General features: G+C 42.5%; 3 protein-coding genes across 8 annotated transcripts; 1 reads left to right on the forward strand and 2 right to left on the reverse strand.

Annotated features, from left to right (window-relative positions):
• Positions 1 to 55: 55 nt before the first annotated feature.
• On the reverse strand, positions 56 to 13,587 carry Ine (solute carrier family 6 member inebriated). 6 transcript variants are annotated; one of them, XM_070658368.1, is made up of 12 exons: positions 13,145 to 13,587; positions 10,277 to 11,071; positions 6,813 to 7,000; positions 3,981 to 4,115; positions 3,366 to 3,591; positions 2,931 to 3,198; positions 2,531 to 2,759; positions 2,178 to 2,290; positions 1,712 to 1,852; positions 1,422 to 1,622; positions 939 to 1,115; positions 56 to 614 (listed from the first exon to the last, which is right to left on the reverse strand). In XM_070658368.1, the coding sequence occupies exons 2-12, from the start codon at positions 11,053 to 11,055 to the stop codon at positions 444 to 446; spliced, it is 2,628 nt and encodes an 875-aa protein (XP_070514469.1). In that variant the 5' UTR covers positions 11,056 to 11,071; positions 13,145 to 13,587; the 3' UTR covers positions 56 to 443. The 6 variants fall into 6 exon arrangements, with proteins under 6 accessions (XP_070514469.1, XP_070514470.1, XP_070514472.1 ...); XM_070658369.1 differs by lacking the exon at positions 13,145 to 13,587 and adding an exon at positions 12,492 to 13,097; XM_070658371.1 differs by lacking the exons at positions 10,277 to 11,071; positions 13,145 to 13,587 and adding exons at positions 8,576 to 8,737; positions 9,327 to 10,270.
• A 4,382-nt stretch (positions 13,588 to 17,969) lies between these two features.
• Positions 17,970 to 22,847, forward strand: Cpr17 (cuticular protein 17). Its single transcript, XM_070657711.1, has 2 exons — positions 17,970 to 18,662; positions 21,207 to 22,847. Exons 1-2 carry the CDS (start codon positions 18,651 to 18,653, stop codon positions 21,654 to 21,656), a joined length of 462 nt encoding a protein of 153 aa, XP_070513812.1. The 5' UTR covers positions 17,970 to 18,650; the 3' UTR covers positions 21,657 to 22,847.
• Positions 22,761 to 24,235, reverse strand: LOC139103234 (flexible cuticle protein 12-like). The gene is made up of 2 exons (XM_070657710.1): positions 23,773 to 24,235; positions 22,761 to 23,442 (listed from the first exon to the last, which is right to left on the reverse strand). The coding sequence occupies exons 1-2, from the start codon at positions 23,992 to 23,994 to the stop codon at positions 23,059 to 23,061; spliced, it is 606 nt and encodes a 201-aa protein (XP_070513811.1). The 5' UTR covers positions 23,995 to 24,235; the 3' UTR covers positions 22,761 to 23,058.
• Positions 24,236 to 24,506: the final 271 nt, after the last annotated feature.

Below are 24,506 nucleotides of genomic sequence, written 5' to 3' on the forward strand. Positions count from 1 at the left end.
TTTGAGGAAGCAACGTGGTGAGCCGAGGTGAAGTTGAAAAAAGTACACGTTCTCATACAGTGTGTAATAATTTATTAAAATTATATGATTAACATGTCATACGTCATTATGTTGCACAACGACTGCGATATATACAGAAATACATTTCTACGTCGACTCGGTGCTTGTCTACAGGGGCTATCACATAACGATGGCGTAAAGAGCAACGGTTTACAGGACAACATATTCTTAATTATCCTAATGACTCTTCTGCAGGTTATTTACCGTCTTTTACAACAAGGTTATAAATAATGGAATGCTGACTGCCACGACAGTTGTCGTAACGGTCGACGATAAAAGTACGCGAGCGAACGATGTGTCAACCAATTATTTCTCGACACGACTCCGTCGTATCTCGTGTAATCCGTGGATTAAGTGTAAAAGCTAATTGCTTCTTCACGTTATCACGTCTGAGGCTTCAGCAGGAAATGCGAATTTAGTTGTGCGGAGGTATTCACGTCTGTTTGCGGCTCCTTAAGCGTGTCTTCTGGCAGATAGTGCATGGGCTCCATACAATATTCCTGTCCGCAAACTTTGCAGGCCTCGAAGTGCGGTCTGATGGAATTTTTGAGTCTCTGGGAATGAAAGTTGTTGCATAGAAATATCTTTTTTTTTGTTCCTCCTTCCAGCGAATGTATTACATATTCTCTACATTTTAATATATTAAAAAAAAAAATTAAAAAAAAAAAAAGAAATGCAGAGAAAAGGTAATTAATTAATTTAATTAATTATACAAAACTCGCCGAAATTTTCAAAGCGTAATACGCGTCATATTATTAATTTAATTTGAAATTACAAATGAGTTATTTTTAATCAGTTTGGATTGTTTTTTTTTTCTTTCTTTTTTTATGTTGCTTTAGCGCGTCGAAATAATTTCAATTTAATAAAATTCAACGTACTTCGGCAAACGTGACACCATCTGCTCTGACGAATACATAAACGGCAAAAGCAGGAATGCAAATCAAGGAGAGAGACGCGATGCCCCATCCAATCGCTTCTGCCCACCATGGATACGTATAATCGCCGTTGTGGTAGGTCGGTGGCTCATAATCAATTAAGCTGAACACCCATATAGCCTGAGAAGATAAGGCAATTACGAAATGTGTGCGTACGTCTCAAAGATCGCCGACTGCATCGAGAGAAGCGCAACAAAACCAGAATTAAAAGCGAGCAATCATCCGTGCAATCGTTATCGTCAGATAAAAACCAAGATATTGGCATCTTTCTGAGAATAATAATTGCGCGAGTAATTGGCTTGTAATTCCTTTCGGAATATTTTGCCTTTTGATATGCAGCTGGTAATTTCTGTCCGTTGCGTCTTACTCGGATTCATAACGCAATGCAAACGTTTTATAATATCCTGAAATCCATTAATTGCTCACCATTATGAGGAGAGGCGCAGCGAGGAACCAGCAGAACCGGAAGTACACCGAAGGCAAGCGTCCGGTCATCTCCTTGACGTTATTGCACAGCCGCCGCACGCCGTAGAGCCACGAGATGGCAATCACTTCGAAGAACGCCAAGAACATGATGGACATCGAAGCGGCGTAATGATCTATCAGTTGGAAGAAATAAATACCGCCCTGAGGCAGTCGAGAAGTTATTTAGTAAGGGATAAGAGCTGTTAATTTTCATTATGCGGCGTAAACGCCGTCTCGAGTGCCGGCTCTACCTGCGTAATATTCGGCAGTCCAAATAAAAACGAAACGGCGCATATAAGGAGTACCAGCATTTCGTGGCAGAGAAGATGACGCTTTACCCAATTCGGGAAACCGTCTTGGATCGACGTAACGACCACTTCAACAACGGCAAACTAAAATCACCAAAATTTACGTAATATCATTAAAACGTTGCAAAAGCGCCCAGCGGAATAGAAAGCTTGTCAAAATATGATTTGCATGCAATTAAGCGATTGAGTAATGTGATTTTGATATTTCAGCTTTTCAGGTTCATGACTAACGCGACTTTTATCACCACGAAGTATTTTACGCAATAGATACGATTCAATTGCGTAATTATTTAATTGTGGATTAATTTATAATCTATTGATACAAACTAAAAAAAAAAAAAAAAAAGAAATATATATAAAAATATTTAAAAAACAAAGCTTTATAATATCTATCAGCGTATGCGCTTACTTGGCTGTTCAACGAAAGGCAGACCAGCATAAAGAAAAATAGTACAGCCCAGAGTTGAGAAGCTGGCATCTTGGCGAGTGCTTGTGGATAGATGACGAAGACGAGACCAGGTCCTTGAACGGAAATTTATGATTTGTCTATAAAATGTCAGCGGGAGTTAATCCGGTGATGTGAAACGGTGGCGAGAGAATAATTAAAAAAAAAAAAAAAAAAAGAAAAAGTGCAAACGGTCGGGCATCATAGATTTTATTACATCCTTTCTCTCCGTAACGCGAGTGGCATACTTATATCGATACTTACATAATTTATCATATTTAGTGTGACGTAAACTTCATTTCTAATTCTATACGTACCGTCGGTTAGGACATCTTCGACAGACATGTCTTGTTCTAGCGCTATATTGCCAATAGTAGCGAACGAGAATATTCCAACTAGCAGACAACTGAAAGCGTTTATGAGCGAAACAGCGACAGTGTCTACGAGGATTGTGTTGTGGAATCGATTGTAACTTGCGAAGCATATCATCGAGCCGAAGGCGATCCCGACAGAATTGAAAACTTGCGCCGCCGCGTTGATCCATACCTAATAAATTAATACGGATGACGTCAAATGCAATTATATTTTAATGAAAATTTAAAAAGTAACACAGTTTTTTTTCATGACGTGATAAAGACATGATTTTAATTTCAGGCTAAAGTTTAAATATCGTTTATTATATTTTTCTTAATTAAAAAATCGTTTTTTCAGGTGTACCTTTGCGTCGCCAAGCAACTCCCAATTTGGATGGAAGAAGAATTGCAGACCTTTCGACGCACCCTCCAGAGTGAGGGATCGCGTGAGGAAGACCACGATTAGGAGGAAAGGCAGCGTCGCCGTCAGGTATCTCACCTGCGCCGTTGACTTAATGGACTTCCAGATGGAAAAGTAAACCATGATCCACGCAGTTATCAAGCACGCCACGAGCTCCCATCTCAAAATCCCTGGCTCTTCAATGCCGCTACTAATCTGCAGGACTTTGTTGCTGAAAGGTAATTATTCTTTCTTCAAACAATTTTGAAACAACGACGCACCGCGTGAGAGCCATTTTATTTTATTTCATTTTTATTATCGAAAAATAATGTATGGTGGCATGTAACGTTACGAACGTCGGCTTATAATTCGTTTGTTCGGATTTGTAAAAGAATTTACTCGAAGAATTCCTCGGACGGTGTTCTCGTCAGGTTCGGTCGTGTTCGATTAACGATGGATCCGTAGCTGGGCAACCAACACCGCGGCGAGTTCCACGAGTGATCGCAACGTGACCATGGTTGCTCCGATCGGAATGCCGCAAAGAAATAGTATATTGCGTAGGCTATTATCACATTATGGTAGGTAGACATTAAAAATGATATTACGACCGATGATAAACCTGCTCCTACAAAGAAAACGGAAACATATATCGTAAACGATAAGACGCTGTAACTTGAGGAGGGAAACGCATACAGCGCGCTTTTCTTAAAATGTTTTCAATATTAACGTGCAGCTTAAAAAATATTTAAGACATCGACGTGTATTCTGAAAAGGCTCGAGTTAAGATTACAATATAAATTACTCAAATACTCACAAAAAAAAGAAAAAAAACAGAAGAATGATAATTATAATCTTTTTACGCTTTCGCGATTATTAATTTCGAGTTAAGCCCGAGTATTTTTAATCAGCAGCGCTTCATAACGCTATAAAAATAAGCGCGCGCGGGAAGCTTTTAACAAACTGTCGTTTCGGAATTTAATCGGCAATTTGTCACGCCGTGATTTATCCATTTACCTTTCAATAACGGGCACATCTGACCCAGAGCGCCGATTGGACCGCGACGAGTGAACTGTCCGATGCTGAGCTCCATGTATAGCAACGGTACTCCGCATACGATGAGTATTAAAAAGTAAGGCACGAGGAACACGCCTGTAACAAATGCGATCGACATTAAGCGACGTTTCCTCGTGCAACGTCAAACTTATGTAATTGCAGAAATTATAATCTTTCTTTTATATATATAAAAAAAAAGAAAAAAAATATAAGAAAGAAGGAAGAAGAAATAAAAAGAAATCAGAAATTAATCCGGTTATAGGAAACGTGGCCAGGTCTTGCCCAGCGTTTCGCTAAGCCGCGGTTCGCGCGCGTGTACGTAATAAGTGCCTCGACATTAATCACACTGTGGGTAGCGGCAAGGTCACTGGATGTAACTCTTTATTCGCAATAAACGATGATCCGTAGCGCCGCTACGGATTACGACTTAATTTGACGTCAGGCATTTAGCCGCCACCGAGGACGAGATAGGTGATGATTAGTCAGCTAGTCGGCGAGTTTCCTTCAATTGTCAAACCCGTTGATACCGCTCACGAATCGTTATTTTCGTCGCATTCGCAGCGGCAAAAGGATCACTTTACGCTTGCATCGGTGTTATTTTCTCAGGCAGATTCTCGAGCGTTGGGTTTGGTACCTAAGTGCGATAAGCGCACGATGCTCGCGCGTGTACAGTAATTTCTTTCGCACCTCGCGGAAAGATGTAAATTAATCCCGGCCGACGGAACGCTGCGCATTGCGCGCGTAAATCACACGGCGTTATCCGATCTGTTCTTTTTTTTTTTTTTTTTTTTCTCTCTCTCCTTCGCTTCAAATCCGACCGAGCAACGGCGCGGAATGACAGTTTTCATTTAGTTTCGACGCAAACGGCACGAAACAATATACGCGATTGCACTCGAAATAAATTATCGCGAGATATTAAACGAGGATGCGGCGATAACGGCCGAGGGGCCGGCGAATTCAATGTGACGGTATCAATAATGATTACGAGCGATTTAATTTCTGGCGAAAATCCAATCCGCGTCGTTTACAAGGCGGTCAATGACGCGCACTTGCATTAATATTGTTATCCGCTTCAGTATCGTCTTTATCACAAAAATGCAATTTGTTTGCGGCAACAATGAATATATCGGGGCGTGGATCTCGCGGGCGCGCATTATTTCCCTTGATTTTCCGGTTTTCCCGTTTAATATGTGATTTCGCAAAATTATGCGCACTGTATTTTTACAACAGCGCTACGTGCTATTTGTACAACAAATTAACTTGTCCATGCGTGGGGTGTTGAAATTATTACAAGGTAGTTTCCAGTTCATTATATGCATGAAAATGTGTTACACAAAAATTACAATTAAATAAAGATTCCCTTTAATACAATAAATGAAAATAATTATGTTTTTTTTTTTTTTTTAAAGGCATTGCGCGTAAAAGTAATCATTTAACTAATAAATTTATTCAAAACAAAGCTAATTTAAAACGAAATTAATAATTGGATAAACGGCAATAAATGGAACTAATTAATTGAATAATAGCGTCGTCCTTTCTCTCGCCGCTTTTAACTACTCTGTGTTTTTATGTATATTGCAGTTATATTTAAACAGGCTAGGAGTAATAAAAAAGGAAAAAGATAATTAAAAGTACAACGATATGCATAAATTGTGTCTGAATATCAGGGAGCGAATGTGGCACGAATGTGGCACGCGATCGGCGCGCATATCTGACGGAGATTATCAGTCCCGATATTATCTTCCCCAATCCTCGCGCGAATTTAGACTGACGTCGGCTTAGCGAAGGCGATAAATCATATCTAAACGCGCGAATCGGATCGCGTTATCCGAACCAGTTTTCCGGCTCTTTAATTTAAGCCGACGGTGCGCGGAGCGCCGAGATGATACTCGGCCGATTATTTCCACCGGTGTCATTGAAATCATTTACCGCGCCCGGCGGCCGCAAGCCGTGTTCCAGCAAGGTCATGTATCAAGTTCCGCGAGCGAATTGCGCCACGCGTCCGGGCTCCGGATGCATCCAGACTTTGAAAATTACCGGCAACACGATACGCGGTCACGTTGCCGAGTATTGCGAGACCAGCTGCCCTGAATCCGGAGCTCGTCTTACGTAAGCCGTCGCGATTATTTTTTTCTTCTTTTTCTTTTTCCGTAGAATTCACCGCGAATTCCTTCCGCGGCGGGACGGAATTTTTTTTTCCCGCGCTCCACGATCTTTATTCGATAATGGAACCTCTTGTTCCGTCCGCGAGATTGGTCCAATACGTGCGACGGGCAGTCTGAGCGATTCGTCACGTCGCGCTCGTGACGAAACGTTGAAATAATAGAAAGAAATACTTAAAGAACAATTTTTTTTTAAAGAGGAACAGTGGAGCGTTTCACGGCTTTCGTGCTGATATACGTGCCTCGTAAAAATTGGAGGACAATGCCGCGGCCGCTGCATGCTCCGTCAGCTATTTCGATACCGACGCACGTACTTCGCGACGCGCAAAATAACCACGTGCTCTTATCACGGTTATGCTAATCGTGGCGAACACATCGCGAGTGTGTCGCCCGTTCATTTGATATCCGCTTTATTTATTCTGATCTTACATCTGCTGGCAACATCTGCGTGAAAAATATTTTTTTTCTTCTTTTTTCCCTTATCCTTCTCTCTATTCTTTTTTTTTTTAATATTTTTTCAGTATCCCGCCTCGTGAATCTACTTTAACATTTCATAGAATTGGTTACGATATTCACGTCACGGTTACGCGTAATTTACGTAATGGATTGACGCGTTTATCGCGAGACTCACCGCCGCCGCTCTTGTAGCATAAGTAAGGAAATCTCCAGACATTGCCGAGACCGACGGAGTAGCCGATGCAGGCGAGAACGAATTCCACTTTATTCGCCCAGTGTGGCCTCCTGGGCTGCCGATAGTCGCTGGGATCGTCCGCGTCCACGTCGTCATAACTGGCGCACGTGGAAACGTCGTCCTCGAATCTGGAAAAATGCGACGCACGAGCGTTAAAGCTTTTTATATTAAAAATCTAGAAGACATTTGGAGCGCGAAACGCGAAAGAGAAATTGCGAGAGCTATTGGAGAAACGCTACGAGTTACGGCAGTTTAATAAATAAACGTAGCGATAACAAGCGTTTTATTAAATATCCTGCCGGGCGGGTGATGTAATTTAATCTCCGCGTCTCGTGGATTGCGGAGGGAACACCGCGCCCCTCTAAATCCCTTCGAAACCCATCGGCGATGGGTCATTGTTACCTCGGCCGTTCTTTCGGACGCTTAATGATTTCGCGCGTACGCGGTAACTGTTTAATACATTATGAAAATTTATTTGACGGAAAATCACACAGAGACAAGGGCCGCGCGTGGACGTGCCAGCCGGCCGGGGTTCCGCATATTTGCATATCGGGCCGATGGCTATTAAATATTCATCGTCATTGTTTATAAAGCGGCCCGAATTCGAGCGTTGCAAACGACGAGCGCGACGACGTGCCGATTCGCGCGAGGCGGCAGCGACCCTGCCGCTGTAAAAATCATAGAGCCGCTAATTAACACAATTGCGAACCGATCCCAGCTCGCGGGCGGAGGACACGCGACGACAGCCGATACCGGAAAAAAAAAGAAACAAAAAAATAAAATAAAAAAGGAGGTATTCCGGTATTGACTCACCGCGTTACCGTGATAAAATGTCACGTGAAATAGCGCGCGGCATAAAAAGCGACTCTACGCGGTGCCGTTACGTAAGCGCCGAGATCGTGGAATTTCAATGCGTTTATCGCGCAAATTCGTACTTTACGGTGCGGTGCGCGTAGAAACGGTGTCAGACCATGGGCGGAGGGGCTGGGAAAGGGCGGCCGACAATGCTGAAAGATATACGCGATGCACCTGTGTACATTCCCGTTCGTTTTCCAACGGAAAACTAATATACCGCGCCGCGGAAGCATTGCGGATACGATAATGCGCTCCATATACGACGTGTCAGTTGTTTTAAGGGAAATAAAAAGAAATATGTATATGCGCGTAATGTCATCGTAAATATGATATAACGAGAATGAGTATCGAATGGCACCGATCGATCGAGCTCTTCGCGTAATATAGATAATAATGATTAATTTAAGAACGGCTGCGCAATGCAATTTTGCGAAAGCGACGGACACGGCGACGTTATACGTTGCTTGAAAATATTGGGAAAAATATTTTTGGCTTGCTTTTCTTTTTTTAATTTTTTAAATTAAAAAATTTTTTTATTTTTTGAATGAATTAATTGACCGGCGGAGGCACATTGCCGAAGAACGTAGACCGCGCGCTGCTCTATTCGATTAAACGATCTCACGGGTAATCGGTACCGTTTTCGCACGCGGGAGGCCCACATACTTCGCTTCAAAAACGTAGACGTGACGAGGTCTAAATGTAGGACGACGATTACGGGTCGTTTCGAGCGCCGTCCCGTTTCAATGGAAGAAGCGGGACGGAATCGCAACAATATGTCACACCGCACGAAGCACACCTACTTACAACAACCGGTGCGGTCTTACATTGTACACCCATTATCCACTTACGTCTCCGGGACGATACGCCGGAATTGCAGACCCTGGATGACGAGATCTGACGGCTTCGCGCCGAGCAGCTTAGACGCGTATCGCATCTCTCGTCAGCGTAACGTGGAATCCGCCGCAGCCCGATGAGAAGACGTGGTCCTAATCGGAGTAATCGAAACCGGCCTAACTAGACCGGTCTAATTAATAGGCGAATTTCAATTTTCGACCACGGCGATCTCTCGGCACCTCTGTTGCCGAGCGATTTTCTGCACGCGCGTACCCGGCACCGACGCTTGAACCCACCGAAATTAAGCCGCGAATGATGTCGGCTTTGATTCCCCGACTCTAATTTACCAAACGCGAGAGGGTATCTAATGTAGCAGCCTCCGTGCTTTAGAGCAGGTCGCGGTAGACATCGATTAGAGCTATCTATAGTAAATTGAGAGCCCCCAATTTCATCGACATCGATTAACCAACTTGACCCTTGCTCCTTTCTAGATCCTAAGCCCCGCTCCTGTATAACTATATCGCGTAATGCAATTTCATTAAAAGCGTCAATTAATATTAATTAATAGCGCTATCGATCCTAAACTCTATCTAAAGCAATTTTCTACGGAAATTCGAGTAGACATTTCAAAGACAAATTCACAAAAGATCGTACGAAATAGTACGTGACATTTATTTAACATATCTTGTCGTTTACTTAAATTTAATTTTCGAAACCGTAATTCGGAGAGGAAAGTTTGATTAATTGACAGTTAATGCAACTGACCTTTGAATTAACGAAGAAATTTTCTGCTGCATTAACGCGGCGAAGTTAAGTGGTAGATTTGCGACAATGTCGGTTTTCACGCGCATTAATCAAACGAGTTGTGAGCGGTTTGCGATATCTTTATTGTTCAGAGATAATCGTGCCAGGTTAGTCACGAAACACGGTCGAACTGCTGTCGCAGAACTTTCCTACTGAACATTCCATCGGGCTGCGGCATTTTTATATACGTGCCGTATACGCGGCTCGGCTGATTTAGAACGTTTGCACGAAGTATTAGGCCTCACATGAGAAGCAAGCATATGGGAGATAGAGCTTTGTATACATTTTAATCGCGACGCTAATTCCCGATTACGACGTGTTTTTAGATTCGGAGGAGAACGCTCTTACGAAGAAATAATTTTATTGAAGGAGAATAATTTAAACGCGATAATCTCAATTGTTTGCCAATTTTTGAGATAAAACACCGAATGATTTATTGGAGCGTAAGTGGTTGTCTTTGCGCGCCATCGTCTGCTTTTAAAATAATCTTAACATAATCTGTCTGTGACCCAATATCGAATTTGTCACGTGCGTTTTTATCAGACGTTACAAAAATACATGAACTTTGATTTTGTTTTAATTATTGTTTGAAAATTTTTTTTTTTTTTTTTTTTTTAAATTTAGCGATATTAATTGCAGCTTTTTGTAACAACAACGAGAACTATTCTTCCCACGTTTTTTTTATTGCTCACGAAATTTCCGCGTTTATGTTTTAAGAGACAAGATCTACACGTGGTTCCGATCTTTTTCTTACTTATTAATTTTTTTTTTTTTGTTTTTTAAAAGAGAAGCCTCTTGCGCGAAACTCGTGCTAAAACGAACACGCGTGCGCTATCATGCGCGATGTGATTCACGCTGGCTATTTCTTCGAAAATGCCGAGGCACGATCGTAGGCAATGTATCTCACTTACGGCGGCGGATGTACCACGTTAAGCAGCTCCGACGGCGAAGTGGGAACTCTACGTATCGTAAGCTTCCGGCCGTCGGAAGAGCCCAAGCCGATCGACGTCACGGACTTGATCGAGATCGTATCGGGAAAGGAGCGGGTCTGACTTCCGTTGGCATCCGCGTACAGAATGGAGGCCCAGGCGGGTGATAACTGATTGCAGCAAGGACAGTGCTGACTCTCGTCCATGTTGAAGGGTCTCGGTGAGCGCAAGTTGAGACAATGATGCTGCAGACGCGGGTCGGCGTTTCTGGCGCTCGATCTGCCGGGACTGTGCGGCCCGTTGTCGCGATCCGAGCTCGATCCGGACTCGGCCTGGTCGATTATCAGCCGAGGCTGCAGCCGTCGACGATGATGACCTTTATCTCGACGAACGCTCGCAGGACTGTCGTCCCGGTCGATCGCCTTTCTAACGTTGTTACCGCTGCCAGCCGGCGTGATGATTTCACGGTGTTCAGTGGTGTTTAATAGACGACCTCTCTCCTCCTCCGAAGACCACTCGGGTTCGATCTCAGGGCGTTTCTGATGGCGAACCCTGATCACGTCCGGATCTGCGTCGTCCGACACGTCGTCCTCCTCTTCGAACATCGTGCTCATTTTACGCACGCAACCGGCCTGTTTGCCGTGCGACTTGCTATGGGTAGCATCGCCGTGCTTCGACAAGACGGGCTGGCCACTGTTACTCGGTTCGTCATTGATGCTGCCGCTGATGCCGCTGTCGTTGTTCCCGCTCTCGGTGTCCATAATCGCATGACCACCTCTACGGACAGAGATGCATATATGTATATGTACATTGAAGAAGGGGAAAATCTGCCTAAGTGTCCTGAGAAAATTTGTAACGCCGCCAATTTTTAGCATTACCTTTAACTTTGACACGTGCCGCTTTAGAAGAAACGGAAAAAAAGAATTATTTATGGCGATTCGAGTCCGCCGCCGCGCTTGAACCGACGATAAATTACAAATCAAAGTACCAAACAAATGTTGATTTAAATTTTATATTAATTATATATATTTCGACTATAAACTCTTAAATACATTACGTAGTAAAATCGTGACGAAACTGGCAATTTCGTGTACAACGTGGGCCACGGGTGCTCGCAGAACACGCACGTTCGAACCGAATTTTTAAAAGAAAAGTTGACTCTAAATTTAAAACACGTGGAATTTAAAATAACGTCCGATGATACAGCCAAAAAGGGACTTATGAATAAACGACAATGTGATACGTCAAGCTGTTATTCGAACGGGCTTCCGCCGATTTTTATCGGAAAGGTGGTAGGCGGCGAGACGATGGAATACTCATAGAGCTCAAATGAGAAAAATACATTGCACCATATCGAGCGACACAATCAAGGCGTATGTTTAATTTCGTAGTCTGTGATTGACCATTGACGAAGTCCCATCAACGCGATGAAATATGTATGCGCGCAAAACGCACCGTGTATTTTGAATAATTATTTTGCAACTTATAAAAAAAAAAGAAAAAAAAATAATACATAGAGAATATGACGATATGTAAACTATAAAAAATGCTCTATGTAGCACATTTCATCTTCTTTTTAATATTACAGAATTCTTTCTTAGGAAGATTTCTATAAAATTCTAAAAACATTTTATTTACCTTCTTTTTTCGTAACTATATTTTAACAAATATTTTCTGATTTTTTTTCTTTTATAAAATATTAAATAAAAAATTGAACGTATTCGCGAAATATTAATAGTTTTGCAGCTTTAAGGAGGAAAGTCTATTGTGTAACGAGCTAAAATATTAATTTTTTTTTTCTTTTCATGAATGAATAGTTTTATCTCTCGAAAATATGTTTCTAAAGTTATAGGCCAAAATTCGAAGTATTAACAGAGTTACAACCGGTTTTACAACTGCGCGTCACGCAGGTAAAATTCCCGGTACGCGCTCGGCGCGTTTCTCATATTCCCAATAGATTTAGTATGTACGAATAGACTTGGGGACGTTTGCGCGTTCCCAATTGGATGTTGGACAGCTAAAAAAAAAAAGAAAAAAAAACAGGCAGAGCTTCACCACATTTTTTTTTTTTTTTTAACCGAAGGTTTGCTTTACGGGCTTGATATAGCAGATTAGCGGATATCAGCCGTAAGTTGGTACTTTTCACTACTCGAAACTTTAAACGCGTTTTATTTCTTACTTTACAACTTAAACTCACTGAAACAACTTTCGTTCGTCTTGACGTAACGACCAGACGTGGCCATGTGACTGCGCGCGTACTCCTCACAGATATGACTAGGTTGCGCGGTTCTTTACGACGTTCTGATAGCTAGAGATAGTGCCGTCGCAGGTGCGTACAGCTATCAATCCAACATGATTTGTTACAAAAGTCTCGCACCCGACAGAGTTTACAAATGTCTTATAACAGTTAAACAATTTCCACGCGGACAGTCGTTGCGTCAGTCGATCGCCGTGAAATAATGATCGCACTGGCAATTTCATAAATTACTTATGAACAATTACGATGTTCCTCCGTAAAGTATCGATGGACAATACAAATTAAATAAACTTAAAAAATAAAAAAAAAGAAAATTAAAACACATGTGATGGGGAATGATAAGCTTTCGGACGTGCTATTATCAATTTCCTCGCGTTTCATACGTGCGGATCTCAATTCGCAAATACATCCGGAGGATTTGCATCGTTACGTAAGCGTAAACTGCACTTTCGCCAGTGGAGAAAAACAATCGCGCCTTACCGCCGCGAACGAGATATCGTGGCCGAAGCGCGCGCGCTTTTCGGACCGCGTTACGCAGGTAAGCGTCATCCGATAACACTTCCACGCGTCACGCGTCACGCGGAGTGCGTTACCTGTCAGATTGCAGCGTGCTTCGAAATCGTGATCGGGCGCGTCTCGACGAGTCGGGCAAAAGTCATCCGCGTATCGCTCGGGTGATAACGAGGCACATCCACTATACGCACCGCGCACACATGTTCGCTGCTCACGCGCGGGAGAGTGTTTTCCCGAGAGCGTCACGTGTACCGTCGTCTGCGGCACGGCATTGCGCTCGCCCGTAATCGTTCTTCACTCCGTATCTCGCGGCTCTCCTCTCCTCTCGGTGCTGAAGCCGCGGCGCTGATCCACCACCGGCCGCGATCGTTTCCGGCCCGCGAACCGACGACGTGAACCCGCGTTTCACGACGATCCGGGTTCATATGTACGCCCGTTGCCTCGCGATCGTCCGCGAATCGTGACACGCAGACCAACGCGCGCGGCTCCGCGTACACCGCACGCACGTCACGCACACGTCACACACGGACACTGTGCAATACCAACACCGCGACGTCGGCGCTGTACGTGCGTGATTCACAACGCGTGCATAATTGAGAGACTCCGAGTCCGAATCGTATGACTCGCGTATAACTCGGCCGGTTCTGAGGGGGGAACCGTGATATCCTCTTCTGGATGCGCGCCCACCTCTCTCATGGTCAGCGCGACGAGTATTTAGCGGATCACGTAGGGGGAGATATCAATGTACGCTCGGTCATGCGATCGGAGTGAATGATGGACAGACAGATCGAGTCGCAGATAACTTGAACAATTTTTTTTTGTACAGGTTTATCAAGCACCAGAGGAAAGAGGACTAAACGTCGATCGCGTATCAGCGAAACGAAAGCGAGATGGGAAAACGCGCTTAATTACGGAGAAAAGAAAAATTCATATCTCAACTTTGGTACGGCAAATCATTTGATTTGTTAGGTCGCACTTAAATATCGCGGCAACATTTTTACCTTCTATTTTTTATTATTTTATATTTATTGATACGTAATCTATGTTTTTTTTTCTTTTTTCTCTCTCTTTCTTTTTTTTTTTTTTTTGTATCAATAAATCTTATTTTATTTTACATTTGAAACTGTAGGAATTGACAGGAATTAATACTCGCCACTTTTCTGTATATTTTAGAAAAGAAAAAGATATCCATCCGACACGATTAAACGGTACCCAACGTTTTCACGTAGGCGACAGACGACCTCGAGTTTTCTTCTCGGCGCAAGGTCGCTTTCTCAATACCAGGAGGCTGCCTATCGGTTTATCCGTCGTTAAAGTAACATCGACATTTAGCTATCTTCCTATAAATCTGATAGAAAGTATAGGTGAAAGAAATCTTGTATATAAAACTTTTGTGGAAGAGGCGCGGATTAGGTAACGAGTACTTCTAATGCGACTAACGTTATTATTACACGGCCACCTCGATTATTATGCGTGGGACTTCTTTCAGTTATTAATTCATTTACGCTTAACGAGGCTCTAGCTATACGAGATCGGACTAATTTCATTCCACGAGCAACAAACGGAACACTGGCTCTCGCCTGTTCGGTAGCAACCGCATCTACCGCGGTGGTTTTAAGTCGTCACGTAACGATTGTCGAGCCGCGCTTTGCTCGATATCGAAAACGGAACATAAAATTATAAAGTTATGTATTTTATATATTAATTACTGCTTTGTTTCGTCGAGAAGTATTAGGTTTATTTTATTCTTTATCATTGCCATTTTTTTTAAATATATTATCTTATCTTAAAAAATGAGTGTGACGCGTAAATTAGTTGTTAATTGTTACCGCTTAAAACCGACGTTGATTAGTCCTTTCTCACTTGGCTTGTTTCACGTCAAGCGAGAGTCAACGTCGGCTGTTAAGTCGGCGATTTTCAGGTTCGCATTAATTTTAATATTTAATTAATATGTCCAGGCAAAGACGGTTTTCGAGATCGAAGACGATCTGGTGGAAGTACCGTCTTTGTCTGGACGTACTAATTAAATATTACAATTAAATCGAATCAGAGTAACGAATAAATAGGCGCGGGGGAAAGGCGAGGGGGAGACGGGGGGTTGGGGGGTGAGAGCGAGCGCGAGCCTACGTGCCGCGCGCTATGTATGTTCCTCCACTACTCCCACTCTCGCTTTGTCCTTCTCCAGCGGTCGCGCGAAGCACACGTACGTATTACGCTCTCACAGCAACCGCGTGCTCGTGCCGAAAGTAATACGTATTTCCGTTTAACGAAAACCCCGCGATACGAAAACTATCTTCTCTCCATTCTCCGTGTGGGAAGAACACGTGTGATGCTCCGTGTGAGGAGAGCACGTGTGATTCTCCGTGTGAGGAAAACGCACGTGTGATTACGTCTCCTTTACTCAAGGTAAATTATATCCTTACGCGTTCATCTCTCGAAAGTAATTTTTTTATTTCAGAAGTGTTGCGTAGACTCGCCCAGCTTTAACTAATTATCTGGGCTTCTTGTTCGCAGGGACCAGTGCGAGGACGGAGGTCAGACGGTCTGAGAAGAAGCACTCTGACGGGTGGCCTGATATTCTGAGAGGAGGAGAAGGCCTCGGACAGGCATCGTGCATCACCGAAGCAACCCCAGAGGTAAGAATCACTTTTTTAAAACGCAAGACTAATAGCTTATATACTTGTAGCATCTCTAAAATTGATATATATATATATATTTTTTTTTTGTTACAGATCAATGCAGCTGCATCTATCGGTCATCAACGAGTGTCGTCACCGCCGATATTGATAATTATACGAACCGCAGCCGGTTCGTCGGTCGTTCCGGGAGTTCCGTACAGTATTCGGACGGTTTTTTCTAAACGCGAGTGCCGGACAGAAACGCGCGAAGTGATAAATATTTTTCGCGGTTATAAAATCACGGTCGGGGTATTCGCGAGTGACTTGTGCGCGGAAGGATGACTCGGCACGCAAAACTGAGAGGAGGAGCAGGCCCGGGACGGGCATCATGCATCGGCGGAGCAACTTTTAAGTAAGTATTGAATTTTTTTTAAATAAAATCTCTATTAATATTTTCTACATTAATATTTTCTACATTAATATTTTCCATTTTATGTTACAGTCACCAGCAGAATTTACAACTCCGCTGAAGCTCATGCAGATCGGTAAGTCGCATGAATTTTTTTTTGTAATATGGAATTGGAGTCTCTTAAAAAATAGCGCGTGCGTGGTTTTTTCTAATATTTATAAAATTTAACAATGAGAAACTTTTACGAAACTGTTTTTTAGCGTTTATCTAAATGAAACATGGCATTATAAATTTCTCTGAACAGTACAATTAATTATATGCAGTTTATTCATTTTATAAAGCTATAATTTATTTATAATAATTACATATTAAGAAGACATATATTTATAACAAAGATTTGCACGTCTATCAAACAAGTAATTTTTATTATCCGCAAATGAGTAGCGTCTACAATCTCAATAAAACGTGAATTACAGACCGTGAAAATTAAAAAAAGAAAAATTAATAAATAAGTAACAGAATATCGACGGATATTTTCCCACCCGGCTCACGCCCCGTTTAACGAAGGTTCCGTTTCCTTTCACCGTGATTCCTTTTCCACGATAAACATTGATTATCGCGTAATACCCTTGTCTACACGTGCACTTGCGGCCATGCAAGTTCTACTACGTGGCTGGTAGGATCACTAGGCCAAGGACCGGCGGCAGTCTATGAGTTTAATTCCCACGGAAGACCGGGTAACGGGTGCTTAAGATGCAAGTGTCATTACCCTATGGCTAAGTGACAGGTACTTGAGCGTAACCTTTGCTTCCCTCGCGTCCAGAAGAAGGAAAATATCCGCGCGATTAGAATTTCAACGATTCGCCTTTCGGATTCGCGCTGATCGGCCGCGGTAACAGAGTCCGCCGACTTTCGTAACGAAGCCCTCGTTTTAATTCACGGTGCCGCCGAAAGAAATTTTGAATATAAAGCACTGGTGAAAATAAGCTCGCGATGGCTGAACGTCGCGGAAAAAAAAAAAAAATTACTTGATTAAATCTCAGCCGTAAATGTAAAATCTGGAGATTAATTTTAATTTTCGGATCACGGCGCACCTGCGCCTTTCACGATCGCGCATCGCGCGCGTTCGTTTGCATCTGACATTAAAACCCACGTAGGATATTTCTATAATTTCCCAGTCGAATAATCCCAGTCATTGTCTGAGCTCGCGAACGAGCCCATCTCTGACGTCGTGGTTATCGAAAAATTACGGATTTCTATTCCGAAACCGATGATCCGTTAAAAAATTTATATGATAATAAAGATTGCCTCGACATTTTCGTGAGACGCAACACAACGCTTACGTCATGTGGCGTGAAAAAACACCCTGGCCGTCGAATTTCGTTCTTTCGCGTGTCGACGATGTGATATGATTCCCGATTACTTCGTCGAGATCTTTCTCTGAGAATTTGGTAAAAAACAAAACGAGTCTCGATTAAATCATCTATCATGACGCTACATGGTTTCAAATCTAAAAAAAAAAATTATAAAACCGTTCGGCAAATTATTCGTTGACGCGAACAAGTCGTCGTCGCAGCTTAGCTGTCGTGCGTGTCAGCAATAGGACAGACATCAATTAATCTTCCCGCTCGGCGCGGATAAACGAAACATTTATGCACATTTGCATCATCTAATCTTCAACTCGCAGGTGACAGACTTTTAATCCCCGGTATCGAAATATCGCACGAGAGACGTAATCCCGAATCCAAACAAACCGGGTCATTTCTCTCTAAAAAAAAAAAAAATTAAAAAAAACCCAATCAATTTCTGTCATTTCTTTTTCTTCTTGATTTTATTTATTCTCTTTTTTTTATCCTTTTCTCATTTTTCAAATAACACACAAACAATAATGATATCTCGCGATAACGCACCAAGCTGCGACAACCGAAAAGGTGAAGACCACCGAGACCGCAGATTGCGCAAGGTGGTCGCATCGTACGTGTCATTACGTAAGGGCAAAAACTGCATGGACCGTCACCGAACCATCGTGTCGACTAAAGAGGAAAATCTTCGGCGTGGAGTATAATCGGGCGTGTGGCCGGACGCGCGTCTCGTCGCGGTGCCTCCGGATGGCTTCTCAGGTTTTCTGCGAGTAGACGTAGGTGAAAATCGCACGCAAGTACCGCGACGGAGACGACATTCGTTCACCCAAGCAAGGGTGCCGAGTTGACGCCGAAGCAGCTCGGTGTGCTCCCGATCTAGAGCTCTTAGTTAGAGGGAACAACGCAGACAGCCGCGCCGAAATAAACTTTCCCGGGTTATGTAAAAGCTGGCGTCTCCACATCGTGGACTGCGCCGGTATAAAGGTCGGCTCTGCCCCCAACGGTCCAAGAGTTGCTCGCGAACTTCACGCCGGCAACCATCGGAAGAGGCGAGCTCTACATGTGATCGCCGCTTGTGGTGCCTTGCTTTTTCTTTTTGCCTAACGTCGTCTGTCCCACTTAAAACGCGCTGCATCTACCTCGGCTCAGGACACACTCCTCGAATTTTCTCTCACGCGATCATCATCGAGCCAGCAGCATGCGTGCCCTGGTAAGTCCGCTCCTCTTCGAACGTCGTCCCGAGCCCTTCCAAATTATTCAGCTTCTCTCGCTAAATTAATTTCAGACGGCGAACTTTCGGAGTTACGAACCACGATACGGTCCAGTTCGATTCGCGACGCAAATACCGCGCTAAATAGATAACATGAAAAATAATAAATTATTGAAGTAAAAGTAAAGTTTAAAAAGTTTAAACTTCTTTTTTTTTAATATATATATTTACCGCAATTTGAAGTTTTTTTTTTAATAATCAAAGAGTTAAAATATAATCGAATTAAACAAGGCTGTTTCGGGCTACCTTTTTTATTATTTAAATATTTTTTTTAAAAAGACTACAGATATTTTTTTTATAAAAAAAATATATAACATTGTTTTTGCCTAACAAATGCATGGGGTTAACTTTCACGTAACATATGCATGAATATAAGTTGTAATTTTACTGGGACTCTGTTCAGAAGGAAAAGCTTTTATGTGTAGCGCAGATATAAAGTATGATGTGCCACCGCATTTTTGTAACTTCATGAGACCGTACGTATCTGGGTCACTGGGAAAATACACATAAATTATGGATGCAAAATATACGTAATATTTTATATTAGATCCAACACAAATAAGCGTTACATTAAACTTTATCAATGTAAGTAGAATAGATCACTACGTGATTATGTCGCAATCATTAATTCATGCCTCTCAAATTAGCGCTACTAAAACAATGCATTTAATTTATTGGTTAAAAGTCATTTATTCACGCCGGTCTAACTCTGTCACTTTATCGTAAAACTACAATAAATCTTACAAAAAAAAAGCTGTCAATAAAAATGCACGTAATAATTTTTCCTTGTAACGGTTTTTGGTTATAAAAAAAAAAAAAAAGAGGGAAGCAAAAAATTATAGAAACGCGGTCGAAAATTTCGCATAAATTTTCACATTAGTCACACTCCGTGCATTTAATTTCCATGACAATAAACACGTTCGATCATTGATTTCTCTAAATCGCGAAGTAGAAGTTGATCGTCCGTACATATTTATGAGCGGCCGTGCGTGATTTAACGTTGCGTATGCGTGAATGGTGGGGCTATTCATCATCGTACGAAAGTTTACGCCGCGCAAAAACAACCATTACAACAGCATTGCGTAATCTATTTAAATTACATAACTCATTAAATATGTGACGCGAGCATAATGGAGGTATTGTCGCGCGCATCTTGCACCGATGATGCCCCTACGTCGGCCGTAACGAACGAGCCGTGATTTGCATACGTGTAGATATTTTTTAATTATCCGCTTTCTCTAGGAAACAGATTTCGCACTAACGTCTGACTAATCGGAGACACCTGTTCGAAATCTCGGCAGATATTATTGCCGGATTCAGGATGATTACCTCAAATCCAATCGGTATCTCACGCGAGCTGATTCGCACTTTGCGTCAAAGCGCGAAAGGCGCCTTGAAAATGAATTATTAAAGCCTCCCGAATAGCGCGTAATTATTTCCATTTATCCGGCAGTTCTCAATAAAGCTAAATTTGCAATTATTAATCTTCAATGTTGTTCAAATTGGTTATTATTAATTATTAACATTATTAATAATATTAATATTATTAATAATGTTAACAGCGGGAGATACAATATTGTTGCACATTATGATTTATCACGTCAAGGGAAATGCATTTATTTACATTAAACACGATCGCTCGCCGCTGCACGGTGGAACGGTGGCGGGTATGTGCCGGCTAAACCGATACAAAACGAATCGGTCTCGGTCACCGGATGCTAATCGAAGACTGCAGGCTATGGGAAAAAGTCACGTTCGATCGTGAGCAACGTAACACGGCGTCATTAGCGTGAGGTACTCTCCCGTTCCCCTTACCGATCGCAATCGTGACCTACCTACCGGCACATTCATCTTGTCCTGACCTTTCGCGGGGAAAGGTATCTCCGGCGGCTTAACAAACATGACGAGGATTAAAGGCACCTGGCGTGTAGACGCGCGCCGGTTCTCCACACTCCGACCGTGCACCATCACTGACATCCACGAGAATCTCACTCCGAGATGGAGACAGCACGTCCCGATCTTTCCGCTCCGCTTGAATGAAATCATCTCGATTAATTCTCTCCCGGCTAAAATATTCACCAAACAACACGAGCCATTTTTCTTGATTATTTTATGCGATTTTTACACCGCCGAGAAGTCCATAAAAGTAAATTTAGTGCGGTCGTAAACACTCGTCGCGGAAAGTCTGCATTATTTATCACTCGGCAGCGACGAGCGCGAATCGGTTGCCGAGAAGGACGCCCGGTGTCATCGTCGCCTCATCCTGAAAATAAGCGTTCTGTACGTTATTTTTTTACGACGGTGATGCAATTAATTCGGTAATACCGTTCGAGAAATCGTCAATCAAATTTCTCCAGGTGTTTTTTTTTTTTTTTTTACGGTAACATTTCTCGGTTCAAGACTTTCGCGAAATTCGGAGCCAGTGGTCGTAACAAACGTTCACGAAATACGCGAGCGCTGACGTTATCGTTAATTCGTTTGCAGTTGTTAGCCGCCCTTCTCGGGCTCGTCCACGGCCAGGAATACTTCCAGGAGCCAGAGAAGATCGTCAAGTACTCGCGTGATCTCGGCGACACCCGCGGTCATTACTCGTTCTCCTACGAGACCGAGGGCGGCATACTCCAGCGGGAGAGCGGCAGCCGCAAGTACGCCGGCACTTCCGACGAGACGCAGCTCATTCAGGGTTCCGTGCAGTACAACGCGCCCGACGGCACTCCCATCGCCATGAGCTGGACCGCCGACGAATTCGGCACCCAAGTGTCCGGCACCCACATCCCCACGCCGCCGCCCATTCCGCTGGCGATCCAGCGTGCCCTCGAGTGGATCGCCAAGCAGCCCACCACCCCGGAACCGATCGAGAAGGAGAACCCGACGCAGAACGCAGTACCTCGCGACAATCGCCAATACAGATTCTCACCGAATAAACGAAATTGAATGGGCGCACTCGCGCGAAATAAATATTAATGTTCGTCCAATATCACTGCCTGTCCCTTTCCGCCACTCTTCGCGCGATTTCACAATTACTTTTAATAAACGTTTGTATACCTTTACAAAAATTCCTTAGTGTTGTTACGAGGGAAGTTAATTTTCGTGGGAGTTATTACGTTCTTTCCTGTAGCATTCTCGTGTCAGGGGGTGGACTTTATAGAATCGTAGATAATAACGAGTTCGTTATCGCATGCTTTTTCGTAGTTTACATGATCTCATAATCAAACGCATGTTATAGAACGTTTTGAAATATAAAGAGACACATTTTTTTTATCTCCTTTTTTTTTTTTTTTTTTTTTGTTGCATGGGCACATTTGTCATTTTCTCATCATTGTTATCTAAAAATTAAAACGGATGTCTCACATTGGATATGTAACATTCAAGCGTGCGTAGACGATGGCATAAATAAGTGCGTATATACTGAAATTACTTGATAAGTGCGTTTTATAATTTTCTGTATGTACCTGTGTCTTCTCAAAGAATAAGTTTTGTCGAATAAATTTAGTCCGCAATCATATTATATACGCATCATGCCACACTCTCACACTTTTACGAACTAATCGATACAACTGCAATAAGCGGGCTGCATTTTTTCCTTTCTTGAAAGCGCATTATCATAACTCAGTTACGTAAAATGTATCCTTGATCATTTAAATAACGACGCGGCGTGGTTTTTGTAAATTAAATTATAGCCATTCTTTCTGTGTTATTTCGATGTAACTCAAAACTCAAAATGTCAAAGAATATGATTAATATTCGAGATAAAAGCACTAATTACCGTTGCTATTCATTACCGACATAACATTGTTGCGTTGTATCTTCATAAAGCAATACATCATCGCGTTCTATAAAAAGAAAGCGCAACTAAAAAATATGACGGGACGTTGCACGAAGAAATTTGCGCGCCGTGTTTCCGAACTTTCCGCAACTTCATAAGCGTCCGAATGTCTCGCTGGCGCACTTCTCATTAAAAATATCGTTAACGTGATTAATGTACCACACCGGTTTCGTTTATCTATTTATTTCACCCTTGATAAACACCAACTGGACTTGCACATTGACAGAAATTTATTTACAGCGGAGACATCCGTTTTACATACATTGTATTACATAAAATTGTATTTAGAAAATCTCTTTTTTAATTTACAAGCGCTCATAAATAGAGAAGTAATTAAGGAAGAGCCGAGCCCGTCGAAATCGTCGAACTGCGTAGAGATTGAACGCCCATCGATCCTTAACGCGATCGCGAATCAATTCCGCACCAGGCACCAGTCGTCTCGTTTTCTCGAGGCTCGTTTTGACTCGATATTATCCTCCTTCCGTTCACGCGGGGATTATCCGGTGCTCTTTAATGCTCTTCGTTCTCCTCGGGATGTTCGGCGATGTATTGAAGGGCCCTTGCGATTTGAGGTGGTACTGGGGGTGCGGTAGGCAAGTGAGCACCCTCTGGCTGGAATCCATTCTCGTTGGCTATGTACGAGACATGGTAGGTTTGGCCGTCAGAGTCAGTAAAGCTGAAGCTGCCATGTGCCTCCAGGGCCTCGTTGTCGGTGCCGACATTGTTGAGATGACCTTCCTCCTGAGCTTGAATACCGTTACCGGTCTCGTAGCTGTAGTTGTAAGATCCGTCGGGGTTGGGTCCGTCTAACGCCTGTTTGAGAATAGGAACTGGGGTAGTGTTGTCAACGGGAGCGGCGGCTGCCACTGCCACGAGGGCGCACAAAGCGATTACCTGAGAAGACAAAAAAAATGTTTCCTTGCTACTCGATATATTTTGACCTTATTTTCGTGTTAAAACAATGAAACTTTTTCCTGATAAATTTTATAGATAAGTACGTAACGGAATATTGAAAAAGCGAGAGTGTCGTCATAATCTGCCATTATTTTACGTAATTTTGCATGCGGTGAAAATAGTTTTATAACATTTACTTTAAATTACTTAAATTAGTAAAAGCACTTAAATTGCAGTACAAAAATATCGCAGACTTGAGATCACGACTATGAATAGCTTGTGCCACTGCATTACGTAACATCTTTAATTTGCACGAAAACTCGAACTCACCAATGGATTCATGTCGGAAATAAAGAAAAGATATATTTTATTTTCCCCAGCTGCCACGCGGAAGCTTCTCATGCACTGACTTAACATCTCGTGCACGTCTTCCGCTTTATATATCCTCCATCCGCACATTCGGGGACCTTCTGGTAATACCTTATTTAGGCTCCCCTCCATCCCCCGAGTCCTCTTGTTCGTTCTCCCACTCGAGAGGATCGTAATATACATCCGAATTTCGCGGATAAGCCAAACGCACGCACACGCTCATTGGTCTTTTCGGAAGGACTTTAAACTTGAAGTCATACGTATACCTAAAACCGCAAAAGGTCGATATCTTAATTTAGCAAAGACGCGAGCGCACCTGCTTTGGATATGAAAGGAATAACCATGGAAAACGTAGTGGTGTGCGTTTAACCGCGAATTAATTATTGCGGTTGACAGTCACGAGTTGCCGAACAAGTTATCGATTGCATTTAGTGCTCGATTTGATCATCGCGTATTGTTTTATCTAAAATATTTATTTCTACTATGTGTTAAATTAAAAAAAAAATGCAGAAGGAAAAAGAATCTTAATCGCTGTTAAAAGTGAGTAAAGTTACGACTAATTAAAAAAAAATTTTTTTTTTTTTATTAAAAAGAATGCAACTGGCTATGACGAACATGTTATTGAGATTCGAATTAAAAAGGAAAAAAAAAAAAGATCGCTTCACCTGTGCTAAAGAACAACTTCAGAATATTTA

The sequence above is a fragment of the Cardiocondyla obscurior genome, linkage group LG06 (assembly GCF_019399895.1).
Source record: "Cardiocondyla obscurior isolate alpha-2009 linkage group LG06, Cobs3.1, whole genome shotgun sequence".
Classification (NCBI taxonomy): domain Eukaryota; kingdom Metazoa; phylum Arthropoda; class Insecta; order Hymenoptera; family Formicidae; genus Cardiocondyla; species Cardiocondyla obscurior.